The sequence below is a fragment of the Corvus brachyrhynchos genome, unplaced genomic scaffold (assembly GCF_000691975.1).
Source record: "Corvus brachyrhynchos isolate BGI_N302 unplaced genomic scaffold, ASM69197v1 scaffold70, whole genome shotgun sequence".
Taxonomy (NCBI): Eukaryota; Metazoa; Chordata; class Aves; order Passeriformes; family Corvidae; genus Corvus; species Corvus brachyrhynchos.
This window is the reverse complement of record NW_008236217.1, coordinates 5,536,647-5,548,949: the sequence shown is the minus strand read 5'-3', so window position 1 is coordinate 5,548,949 and position 12,303 is coordinate 5,536,647. Positions and strand designations below refer to the sequence as shown.

Sequence of the window (12,303 nt, the reverse complement as noted above, 5' to 3'; positions counted from 1 at the left end):
TGTTCTCTGAATGCTCTGCTGTGGTGGCCACTGCCACCTGCACTGCAGCACTCACACTTCGTAGGGAAATATTGCAGCAGGACAAGTTAAGCTGAGCTGCTCTCAGCTGCATGTGAGGAGAAGTGTCACTCCACTGCACAGGAAGGGCTCCAGTGTCGCTCCTCTTGACTTCAGTGACATGATGGATATCCCACTAGCAAATATTGAGACAAATAACATGTGCAGAACTGGCCATAGATTAGAAATATTTTGCCACTCTTGGATGTCAGTGATCACAGTATCACAGCAGTGAATCTCATCAGTCATCAAATAGTAGCTTTCAAATGCACCAGCCACTGTGGTCACATGGAGCAAGTAACAACTTCACACAAATAAATGGCTATGTTCCTCACCTTAATAAATATGTGATTTCCTATCACATCATCAAACAATTACATATTGTATAAGAAAATTGAAGCTTAAAGTATAATGAAAAACAAGCAAATAAAAACATATCACAAACACATTAATAACTTTAAAAAACATAAGCAACAAATACACCTCTTAAATCTATTTGTCAGCACATTTCTTATGACAAAAGCTTGATTATAATTAAATCATAAATTTAATTAATCCTAGGAACTATCTGGAACTTCATTTTATGTAGTTGATACGTCTTGCTTTTCGCTTAAATCACTATGAGGTGGGAAGTGTTAGATATTGCTTTGATATTACTGATGGCTCTGCTTTTCTCTATAAAAGTAATTTGCTAGCTAAGTATTTTTGGAAATTATTCAGTAGTATTAAAAGAAAATATTTAATGGAATTTTTGTGGGTTTGTATGGTATTTTTCTTTGTATCAGTTTAGACGTATCCCACCGCATACATTATTTAAAAGTAAATAATTTCTTCCTAATATCTAATCTAAACCTTTTAAACCCTTTTAGCTTAAGGCCATTCCCCCTTGTCCTATCACTATGTGCCCTTGTTCTTCTCCAGCTCTCATGCAGGCTCCCTTAAGGTGCAGGAAGGCTGCTGTAAGGTGTCCCCTAGGAGCCTTCTCCAGGCTGAACAGCCCCATCCCTGCCAGTCTTCACAGCAGAGGTGCTCCAGCCCTGTGATCATCTTCTGTGGACTTGCTCCAACAGCCCATGTGTGTTCACGTTTACAGAAGCCCAATATGAGCCGTGAAGCTGCTGCATACTTATTTGCATAAATAGAGGATAAAATAAAATGTAATTTTGTTTTGGGGTTCTATGATTTTCAACAGAGAAGGGTCAAGGTCTGTGCCTGGATTGTTGGTATCAGAGCAGTGAAGATACAGAATGATAAATCATTCATCAGATTTTGGAGAATGCAGTGAGTGTAGGATAAGTCCAGCACTTCAATGCTTGTGGAATATTTTATATTCTCTTCTACTTAAAAAAAAATTGTCACCACTGATTTATGTCTCCTTGTTCTGTTTATACCTTAAGTTTCTGGCTGCTGCTTTACTGTTAATAATATGATTTTAGAAAGCAAAGGAGCAATTTACAAGTAATAACTTCTCATTGGTCTCTCCAGTAGGGAGAAACTTGTGCAACTGCTTCAGGGCTTAGGAAAATTCTGCTCCCAAAACTTCTTCAGAGAGTGGAATGGGAAGGGGATTTCCCTGGGTGCCCCTGTCACTGGCAGTTCTTTTGCAGGGCTACAAGTCTGGCAGTGAGACTTCGGCTGAGGTCTGCAGGCCTTGGTACATATGGTTAACTTCCTAATGCTGGTTCTGGGGACCTGATTAAAACTGTCAGAGCTTTCAATTAGATTTATGCTTTTTTCCAGAGGAATTTGTGAGGTTTTAGCAGTGTTAAAAGATCAGGCATGCATAGACATACTGACTTTGTTAACATGTTGAATTAACACATCAAATGTTTTAAAATTACCTGGGTGGAAGGCCTGTGAAAGTGTAAAGTATTTTACTTATTTACTTTGTCTAATATTTATTAGGCAACTGTCTGAAATAAAACATGTTGCTCTTTGTGATAGTTTTTAAATGAATGAAAATTCTGTTAAAGCAGGGAGTCCTCACAAACACTTCACAAGGCAATCATCAACTTGTACCACTATTCCTTGTTTGCTCCTGTTGGCAAAGGTACTTCTGCCTCTCAGGGAGCTGTTCTGACTTATTTGGCCATATTTACTGAGGAACTACTGTGTTGCCAGGAGCAGGAGTGGCTTCGTGTGGTTTTGACTGAGGGGTGAAGACCAGGAAGAACTGCAGGGGTCAGGGCTTTAGGTGAGAACTTCTGTTTATTCACTAATTCCCTGGCAACCAACAACCACGAGAAAGCAAACATTGAAAAGGTTCACGATAGAGCAAGCTTTAGTGTTCAGTTTCTTATACAAATTAAAGTCAGCTACCAGCCTAGGCAGTTACCAGCCTAAACAATATCTTAGGTATGAAACCTCATGCGTTAAGAATACATCCCCTGCTTTCCTGAACTTAAAATGTCTTAAACGGATGAAGAAGGTAAATGATGATGGAGAGTTACTGGAGTTTCTTTTATTTTTGCTGGGATAAAAGCTGACACTGTCACGTTTGCCACTCAGACACCTCCTTCTCATTGCCAAGGTTGGAGTATATTTTCCTTGATGATGATGTCAAGAAAGTTGCCTCACAAAATCCATTTCTTCATAATGCCTTACCTAAAGCGAAGTATTTGTTGAGAGGCACTCTTGGCAAATGTTCCCTCTTTCCAGATCCCACCATCCTTAGTCTTGAGATCGTATTTCCTTCATTTATATTTTGGATAAAGCATGACCAGGACATGGAGTCTCCATGCACCTGGTACAAAATGTGATGTCAGTGGGACAAGCCACCGACAGGCTTTGTATTTGTACCTTATTACAGACCATAACCTTTATGCTGGCCGCTGACAACTGCTCAGCATTTGAACTTGTAACCTATGAACAGTTCGGTGTTTTTTTCTGTGGGTAAGTGTTGTTCCCTATATTTTTTTAAAAAAGTAAAAATACCCAAAACAAAACAAACACCAAAATCCCCCCTCCAAATCAGAACCAACTTGCATACAGTGTTGCATTCAGAAAAATCACCATCTGGTTAGAACTTTTAGCTCCACTTGAGTTTGACCTGAAGTGGGGATCTGTAGAAGCAAATTGTCTTATCATGTGAAATATTAGGATACAACCAATACTCCTACTGACAGCAGAGGAATGGGAAAACTCGGGAATTTGATGTCTCTTCTTAACCTTTGGAGGGATTTGCAGTATAGGGTCATGGGCTTTACTTCTTTAAATGTGCTTTTTTAGCCCATTCTTTCTGTCCTGTCCCTGTCCATTCTTTTGTCTTCACTGCACCTGCTTCCATTTTATTTTTCACTCTTATTTCAGATACATTCTGTAGGGTCCTTCTTTTAGTGTACAAGCATCTGCCCAGACAGTCTTGACTTCTGTTGGTGTAGATTTTTAGATTTCTAGAGTGTTTCCAGTGGAACTGTAGATGACTCTAAAGGGATTTTAAGATTACAAACAACATAATGTTTCCTAGCTACACATGATGGATCTGTCAAAGCAGGTAACGAAGCTGGTAGGGTGTGTAAACATCTTACGCAAACCAGTTACATTAGCGTAGGAAGAAGGCATTAAATTGTTTCTTGTGAGTGAATGAAGTTCTTAGAGACTCCGCATTTCTCAAAGAATGGAAATAAAGTACCTTTGAATCAAGATGAGGTGCTCATCAACTTCACCTGCTGAAACAGATACCCCCACCCCAATTTTTTGAGGTAAGTAACAAAAGCCCAGCCACTGCCCTGAAAGGGCTGAAGCCAAGTACCTAGGGGGGAAGCAGACTGTGTTTTCCCAGCTGTCTCAGACTTACCAATCCTAGGGAGAACGGATGCAAGCTAGTAGTGTAGCAGGGTTATTCTATCTTTTTGAAATAAACATTCTTTTGAGCTACTTAAGCATCAGTCAGTTTTCTAGTGATGTTTTTGTTTGGGTTTGGTTTTTTTCCACATAACATTTGTTTCCTCCTTTTTCCTTCTGTTATCTTCATTACCTGCTTTCTGCAGTCATCTTTGATCATGAAACACTTTCTCTGAATGTAAAGGATTTTATAGGGGTTTTGTATTGCATGTATCCTAACAGTATTTTATATGTATGTAAATGTATATGTATATGTATATTTATATATTATTTTACATATATAAAAATATTAAAAAGTATATATGCATGTTTTACAGTTTCTGAAGTCTGAAGTTACTCTGCATTCGGATGGTGCTAAAAAAAAATCTCTCTTGGATGAAAAAAAACAAAAAGAAAAGAAAGAAAATAAACCACAGGATTTACCACATCAGTAGGACACGTTTGTTCATGGTGTTTTTTGTTACATTTCCCTAATCTGAATTTCAGAAAGGAGGGCATGGAAGAAGACACTTTTAAGGAGGAAGACCATCCATCTCAGCAGTCTGTCAGTGATCTGACCAGCATGGTACCATCTTCCAGTACAACAGAAAAGGTCGTACCTCCTTTATACCCAGGTTGGGTTGGCAATATGAGTGAGTCTTCCAGCAAGAGCTGTTCACTTCCATTTAGTTCAGAAGCCAGTGGTCTGATAAGCAACAGTAGTAATATCTCAACTGATAACATGAGCCACAACCAAGCTTTTCAGCATCCAAAGCAATTATGTTATTCAACCAACTCTGATATTTTTCCTCAGAAGTTGACTTCCAGTGTAAACCAGGCTGGAATTCATGATGTGAGTGAGACCTTGGAAATGTTCACTCCTCCTTTGCTCCCTGCCTCAGAGATGAACCGTTGTGCTACCACATGCAAAACCATGGAGCAGGTTGGTTTGCTGTAAATAATCACTGAATTTTTAAATGCACATTGTGTATTCCTGATAGTGGCCCAGCCTGTCCAGAAAGAAAGGGTCAGTTACTTTCATGTCTGTAGGAAGCTTTACTGTCAAGACTGGGAAGTGCATCATAACCCTGTGTCTGATGCTGTTGCTCTAATGCACCCATGCAATAAAGTGCTTTCCACAAGAGACAATTAAACAATCTTGCTCTTATTCCTCTTTGATAGTTATTGCTATCTTCCTCCCTCTAGTGGAAAGGTTTGCATGTTCTGGCTCCACATTCTTGTGTCTGTAATGGTTGTGAGGCATGTTCATGTTCTTTTTCATATGTCTTTTTATCAGTCCTCATGCTCCATGTTCTTTTTATACATTTTTTTCATTTCTGACTTTTTTCTCTTCTTAGTTTTGACAAAGTGGTGCACAGAAGTAACTCCACAGTATCTCTTCCACTGGATGATCAATCTGCTTCTTGTAAGACAGTAAACAATACAATGTCTTAGCTGTATATTTTAAAGAGACTCTTATATTTCCAACACAGTTGAATTTATTACTTAGCATGTATCTATGCTGGCAGTTCTCAATCCTTTCTCCACCTGAGGTTTATCATTATTTTCACATTTTTTTATTCTAAGGAAGAGTGTAGTACTTTACATATAGGGGCAGGAAGTTTGTTATTCCTTGGTTGCTGGGAAAGTAATAATGTAAGTAAGGCTGCACTTGAAGATAATTTCTTGTGAGTCCCAGGAATCTGCTACTTCTGTTCTCAGATGACATAAACAAGGTCATTAAGTTTAATGACCAGAATGTATCCTGTGATATTGTAAACTATTAACAGCTGGTCATAAAATCTGATACTGAGTCTTAGGCATTCTTTGTTCTTTGGTGCCTTCTGCCATTTGACTATGTGAATTACTTGAACTCTTCTTAAAGAGCCTGGTGAAGAAAAAGTGACCTTGGATTTTGCTTTATTACATGGTGCTCTCGAATAATACCAGAGAGAGAGACAGTAGAGTGAAAATTGTGCTTACAGGTAGACTGCCAGGAAGCTTCTGGCACAGCAGCAATATGACACTGTCTTTATGTTGTAAATTTTAGCTCTGGGACAGATCTGGTAATTCACAATAAATAAATAAGAGGAAAAAAAAGACCTATCACTTGTACGACTGATCTCTGGTAGTTCTTCTCAGTGGACAGGACAGAAGAAACAGATGAGTTAAAGAAGGAGTCAAATAGATATAAACTGGGAAACTCAGAAAATCAAGGCAAGTTGGATAGGTGTGGGGAGTACCTGGCCTGCAGAAGGGCTGTGGAAATGGTCACAGCAATTTAGTCAGAAACAGAATCATTCTTCTACCCTTTCATCCCTAGTTTCAGACCATGCTTATATTTCCTACGACTTGCATCTCTGGCCAGTGGATATTGACTTTTGAAAGCTCCTTTTCATCAATGCCAGTGTACACTTTGAGTTCTAACATGCCAAAAGAGTTTTAAATATAAATGTTAAAATTCTTTATTCAAAGTAATACACACTTTAAGAAACGCCTATCCCCAAAGCTCAGATAAGGTGATTCTTTCTGATTAAAAACCATGCAGAAGTGTAGTTTGATACTGTATCTTCCTGATATTTTCAGGCTCTGGGGCAGCAGGACCAGCTGATGAAGCAGCAGATGGAGCAGCTGCAAAGGCTGGTGGCTGAACAGCAGAAAATCATTGCACTTTACAACCCAGGTACTCATGGAATCTCTCCTCACACGGTGGCACCTACACCTGCTGCTGCTTGCGCACCAGAAGCAAAATACAGCAGTTCTTTAAAGAGAAGGTTTGATAGTTGTTTTCAGTGGCTGGGGGCTCTTTCTCTGGCAGTTATGCTAAAATATTCCCTTCTTTACAAATATTGCATCCAAGCTGTAAACTTCTGAAAACACTTCTTTCCTCACCTGTATACTAAAATTTCAGGAGAACCTTTATGTTTAATAAAAGACCTCTGTATAGACTTCTATTGAAGTAGTCTTGAATGGTAGTACAGAAAATTATCGTAGAGTGGTAAAAATTACAGAGAAGCTGAAATATCCTTTCTCTTCTGTACCTATATATGAAAGTTCCAGCTTTACATAGATAAAAGAAGAAGAAAGTCAACACACCATTCTTCTGTTAATAGATACTTACCTTTAATAGTGCAGCCTGTTCCTAACAGCATGATACCACTCCTTGAACAGTTTCATTTGACAGTGGGATTGCTGGAAAACACCATCTGCTGAGCAAGTAGAAAAAGAGGACCCCACACACCTTCCCATGCTGTCCACAGCAGTAGAACATTCTCCTCAGTGTGTGCCCAAGGTGAAAGAAGAATTTAGGAAAATCATGTAGACTTGTGAGAGCATTGGCCTTGCTTTAGCAGGGCTGCTTGTGCATAACATCAGACAGGGGGTATCCATAATTTCATGGGAAGGCCAGGGTTGATGCTGCTTCTCAGGTAACCTGCTGGGGAGGCAGCTTCACCTAACCCATGAGCTAAGGCTCTAAGCAGCCTAAAGCATCCCCTGGCTGCATGTATACATTGATCTGGCATTTTTTTTCAGTCTAATTTCAAGCTACTTGACCCAGTTGAGGATCTGTGCAAGAATCTCATTATGTTAAGGTCTCAGAGGAGAGTTAGGAGAACTAGGTGATGGCACCTTTCATGCTAGAGTTCAGTGTATCCTGATGAGGTCTTACAAACAACTTTTTGGAATTGAAAATCTACTTTTTTTTTTTTAAGTTTTTTTTTCCCATGTTCTAATCATACAAGGTGAGAGTAAGTCCTCTGAGACACCCGCGTCTTTTGTTGTTCCCCCATTCACATATAAAAATACTTCATAGCACATCTAGTTTGACCAGTTTGGACATAGTCCTTTATAATCAAAATTCTATTTATTTCGATTGCCATACGAGGAACATCTACTTGCAAAAGTTCATTCAAGACAATAGGCATTACTTTAGGCACATTTAGAGATAATAATAAAAATTAAGAGTTTATGGCCATCCCCTTACCCCCTATCCTGGAAACCCTTGGAGCTGGCACTATTTTAGGGAAATACTACCTTACGTTATTGCTTTCATAAAAGAAAATGAAATTTTAGCAAGTTTCATCTACCTCACCAATGAGCATAATACCTGTTGTTAGCTAACAAAATAAAAGGGGCTTTGCTTCATTCCCTCTCAGCCTCATGGGTTGAGAGAACCTTCTGGTAGGAATGACAAAATGTTGGGCTGGACAAACAATGGACAAGCAGATCCACTGCACCATTGGGGTGCAGAGGTGCTGTCATTGAACGTTCACAGCAGCTTGAAAAGCTGTGGGGCTGTCAGAGCACGTAGGCAGGCAGGAGGTGTATGCTGGGGTAGAGGCACCAGGCGGCAAACAAGGGCCAACCACCACCCCAGAGAGACCACTAAGACCCAGGCTTTCTTCAGCTTAGGTTGTCTGCTTGTGTTGTGGGGCCCTCTCTGAGCTTCCTGATGATGCCAGCAGTGCAAAGAAATATGAGACTGAAGGGAACAAGAAACTTGGGAAAGAACACAGTGTCAGATCTGTTTGAAGGTCTTGATGGAGTGTAGCAATCAGGGATTTTTTGTGGGGGGATAAGGAGGATTTCAACCATTGGCCCTGCAGCCAGAAGCTAAGCCACAGCAGCAGTGGTATGAGCAGGCCTGGCTGCCATTGTACCAGATTTCCTGATGGAGCTATGCCACTGTGAATTAACTGTCAAGAGCCACTGCTGTATACTAGGGAGACAGCCTGAGAAAGAGAGAGGATGGAGACTATGACTGAGTAAATGAAATCTTCATCATCCTGTTCTTTTTGCCTCAGAGAAAAGGCTGGTTGAAATGGCAGGCAAAAGTCATCAAGCTGTCTGCGGCGACCAGGTGGAACAAGTATACAGTCTGTGGCTTCCAAGTTTTCTAATCAAAGCAGAACCTCCACGGAGCAATTATGTTGCTCATTAATCTCTGCCCAAATGCCACAATTAGCAAGGTGTTTGTTGTTACTTCCAGCCGTTCAGTGAGAGCAGAACTGTTCTGTGGCTGCACCACTTTTTTTGGGTTCTTAGGAAGGGCTGAGAAGGAAAGTGTCTTAAGTCTGCTATGCTTCACCATACAAATTTCTCTTCCCCCTGCCCCAGTGCTGTGAATCCTTAAATGCTTTTCTGAAGAAAGCTAGTACAGTTAGTACCATGAACTCAAGACCAAACTCATACAGTTAGAAATATATTTATAGGATTCTCTTTGGGTGTATTTACATATCCAGCTACATTTAGCTAACATATAAGGCCACAGACAAAATGCTGACTTGAATTAAAAGGAAGCAAAACTGCACTCAAAGTCCTCTTTTGTTACTGAAGGCAGTGTAAGTTTAGGATAGCAAAGAACACTGCATTAGTTTGGTACCATTGACCTTTAAAGATGTAAAATATGAAGAACTAGTAGGGCTATGATTTCTCTTATTATGGTAAAGGTAGTTGCTTTAATATTGCCATGCATTTAAAGAAGTAACATAGCATTCAAGAATAAGATCAAAACCTCATTGAACAACAGGTTGTCATTTTAATGCCTCATGGAACATACACAGAAGCGGCTCTGACCACCTGCTGGCTGCATGGTTAAAACATCTGCCCAGAAGTAGTGAGTTGGGATATTCCTGAAACTTTGCCAGTCAGGTTTCAAATCCACAGGTCAACCTTCTTCCAAAAAATGCCTTAACTATTTTCAGTCTCAGCCATTCTCTTTCTGCTTATTGAAGTTAGGTCACAGGACAGAGAGGGTTCGTGGTATAAAGAAAGAAAGTAAAAAGCAAATCTAATTTAGAAAGGTTTTTTTTTCCTGGAAGTAGTGAACCTGAACTTTGGTCCCTATGCAGAACTGCTTATGTTTTTTCCATTGGTAAGTGTTCTAATATAATGTGTAACCAGCCATCCAGAGCTAAAAGGAAAACCTTTTCCACTTTTGCATTGAGGTATGCCTCAGAGATATTTTGAGATACATAACTTTTACCTGCCAATTGACTTAAGGGGCCCTAGGGTAAATGGGGTTTTTTTTTGCTTGCTCAGGAGTACTTTGTAAGTTCTCTTTAATTCAACATCCCTGTAGCATGTAATAATTTTGAATATTTGGTGATTGTAGCAAGCAGGTTTTACAATTTAAATAAAATAACAAACACGAAATTTGATTATTTTATTCTGAACATGCAACCACCATGAAAAAAGCATGAAAGCAACATTGTTTTTGTGTCACACCAGTTTAGCAAGAGATTTCTAGTTCAATGCAAAAATATTTGTCTTAAGCTTCTCTAATTTTTCTTCTCTGGTGATTATTTTTAGGCTTTTCTGTTTCTCCTGGGATACCTCCTCACCTAGCAGCCACAATGCCACCCCTTCCATGCTTTCCGGCTACTTTCATTCCTGTCCAGTTCCCATCACAAAATTCTTCCCAGGCTGAGAGCCTGGAATTCTCACAGACATCTCCCTTGGCAATGTGCTCTGCTTGGCAAAGCAAATCCCCGGAGCTCATGCCAAACGAGAGCAGCTCAGAAATCTCAGGAGAACACGTGCAGCTTTCAGATTCAGGTGGGCAAAAAGTGCTGGAAATCTGAACCTAAGTCTATTGTACAACTCCCTTGAATCCTTGCCTTTACTAGTGATTCTAACTGACTTTATTGAAGGTCAGGGGAAGGTGCTTTGTTTTTATGGTGGCTTGTAATAAAAGCTTTTAAAGTATTGTAAACTTGTTTTTTTTACTTCTCGAGTCACAGTTGACTTGCCTCATAGTGAGAGAAGTTGCAGCTTGTAGATATAAATGGAGAAGGAAGTCATTAAATTGAGAAAGCTAAATTATATGAAGTAGGGAATAGGTTATATTTAGGGGAAGAAGCATAAGAAGTCGGATGTGGCTATAGCTTTCCAAGGTGTGAGAGCACATTGCTGTAGCTAAGAAGGCCTGCTCTCTGTCAGCAATCTTGGTTTTTCTCACACTGATCTAGAGTTGCATCACTGAGAGCTAAAACAATGTAAGCTGTTACTTGGCATCTTCTCTTGGCTACACTTTGCAAGCCTTGTCTTCTGTGGGAATATACCAAAGGGTAAGAAAGAATAAAAGAGCAATTTGCAGGAAACCAAAAGTTGATTTCAAAATGGGAGGAAGAGGAGTGCAAAAAAAGTAGGAATAAACACTTAAAAGGAAAGAGAATGTAATTGTAGTCCAGACGTGCATCCTGGATTCCTTTGAACTTCTGTAGTGAGACCTGACTGTGAGCCACTCCCATGGTACAACTGAAATTTTATTTTCATATTCTTCTATCTAGCTCAGGACAGGTACTCTCACTGAAAGAATCTGATCACTTCTTGTCTCTGGAACTACTATTTTCTTGCTGGTTTACACGGAACTTGGATCCATGCCCAGTTAAGTTTACAGTAGAGCTTCAGAAATACTTCTGACAGTACAAATGAGGGGAATTGAGAGATAGTCTGTGAGTGGATGAATCACAGAACCACTGAACAGTTAGGGTTGGAAGGGACCTTTGGAGATCATCTAGGTCAACCCCTCTGCCAAGGCAGGGTCACCTTGAGCAGACCACACAGGAACACATCCAGGTGGCTTTTGAATATCTCCAGAGAGGGAGACCCCATGATCTCCCTGGGCAGCCTGTTCCAGTGCTCTGCCACCCTCAGTCTAAAGAAGTGTTAAGGTGGAACTTCTTGTGTTTATAGCCATTATTCCCTGTCCTGACTCTGGGCACCATCCTCTTGGCACTTGCCTTTGATATACTTGTATGTATTGATGAGGTTCCCTCTCAGCCTTCTTTCTCCAGACTGAACAGGCCCAGCTCCTGAAGTGTCTCCTGATAAGAGACATGCTCCAGATCCTTCATCATCTTTGTGGCCCTCCACTGGGCCCTCTCCAGTCTTTCTTAAACTGTGGAGACCAGAATTGAACACAATACCACACATGTGGCCTTACTTGGGCTGAGTAGAGAGGGAGGATCTCCTCCCTCAACCTGCTGGCCACACTCTTCCCAGTGCACCCCAAGATCCCATTGGCTCTTTTGGCCACAAGAGCACTGCTGGCTCATGGGCAGCTTGTCATCCACCAATACTCCCAGTCCTCCTCAGCAGAGCTGCTCTCTAGGTGGTCAGCCCCCAGTCTGTGCTGCTGCTTGGGGTTATTCCTCCCCACGTGCAGCACCCTGCACTTGTCCTTGTTGAACCTCATAAGGTTTCTCTCTGTCCAGCTCTCCAGCCTATCAACGTCCCAGGGAATGGCAGCAGAGCCTTCAGAATCTGACAGCAGGAACACACTAGGACAGGGAGAGCTATGACTGCTTTTTATTGAAAGCTGTGCTGACTTCAGCCTGCCTCTTGTGTAAAACTAAGGCTTGAAAGTGCAGAGGCCTCGTAACATCAGGGTAACTTCCAACTGGATCTGGTCAGTGCAGT

General features: G+C 40.7%; 1 protein-coding gene across 1 annotated transcript; it reads left to right on the top strand.

Annotated features, from left to right (window-relative positions):
• The first annotated feature begins 4,222 nt into the window (after positions 1-4,222).
• LOC108449291 lies at positions 4,223-6,985 on the top strand. Its single transcript, XM_017745056.1, has 2 exons — positions 4,223-4,822; positions 6,466-6,985. The coding sequence occupies exons 1-2, from the start codon at positions 4,397-4,399 to the stop codon at positions 6,751-6,753; spliced, it is 714 nt and encodes a 237-aa protein (XP_017600545.1). The 5' UTR covers positions 4,223-4,396; the 3' UTR covers positions 6,754-6,985.
• The last annotated feature ends 5,318 nt before the right edge of the window (positions 6,986-12,303 follow it).

What these genes read in the sequence shown, in the direction of transcription:
- LOC108449291 (XM_017745056.1), top strand. Translation starts at nt 4,397, where the DNA reads ATGGAAGAAGACACTTTTAAGGAGGAAGACCATCCATCTCAGCAGTCT. An exon ending in CATGCAAAACCATGGAGCAG is followed by an intron (nt 4,823 to 6,465) that starts GTTGGTTTGCTG and finishes TGATATTTTCAG; the next exon opens with GCTCTGGGGCAGCAGGACCA.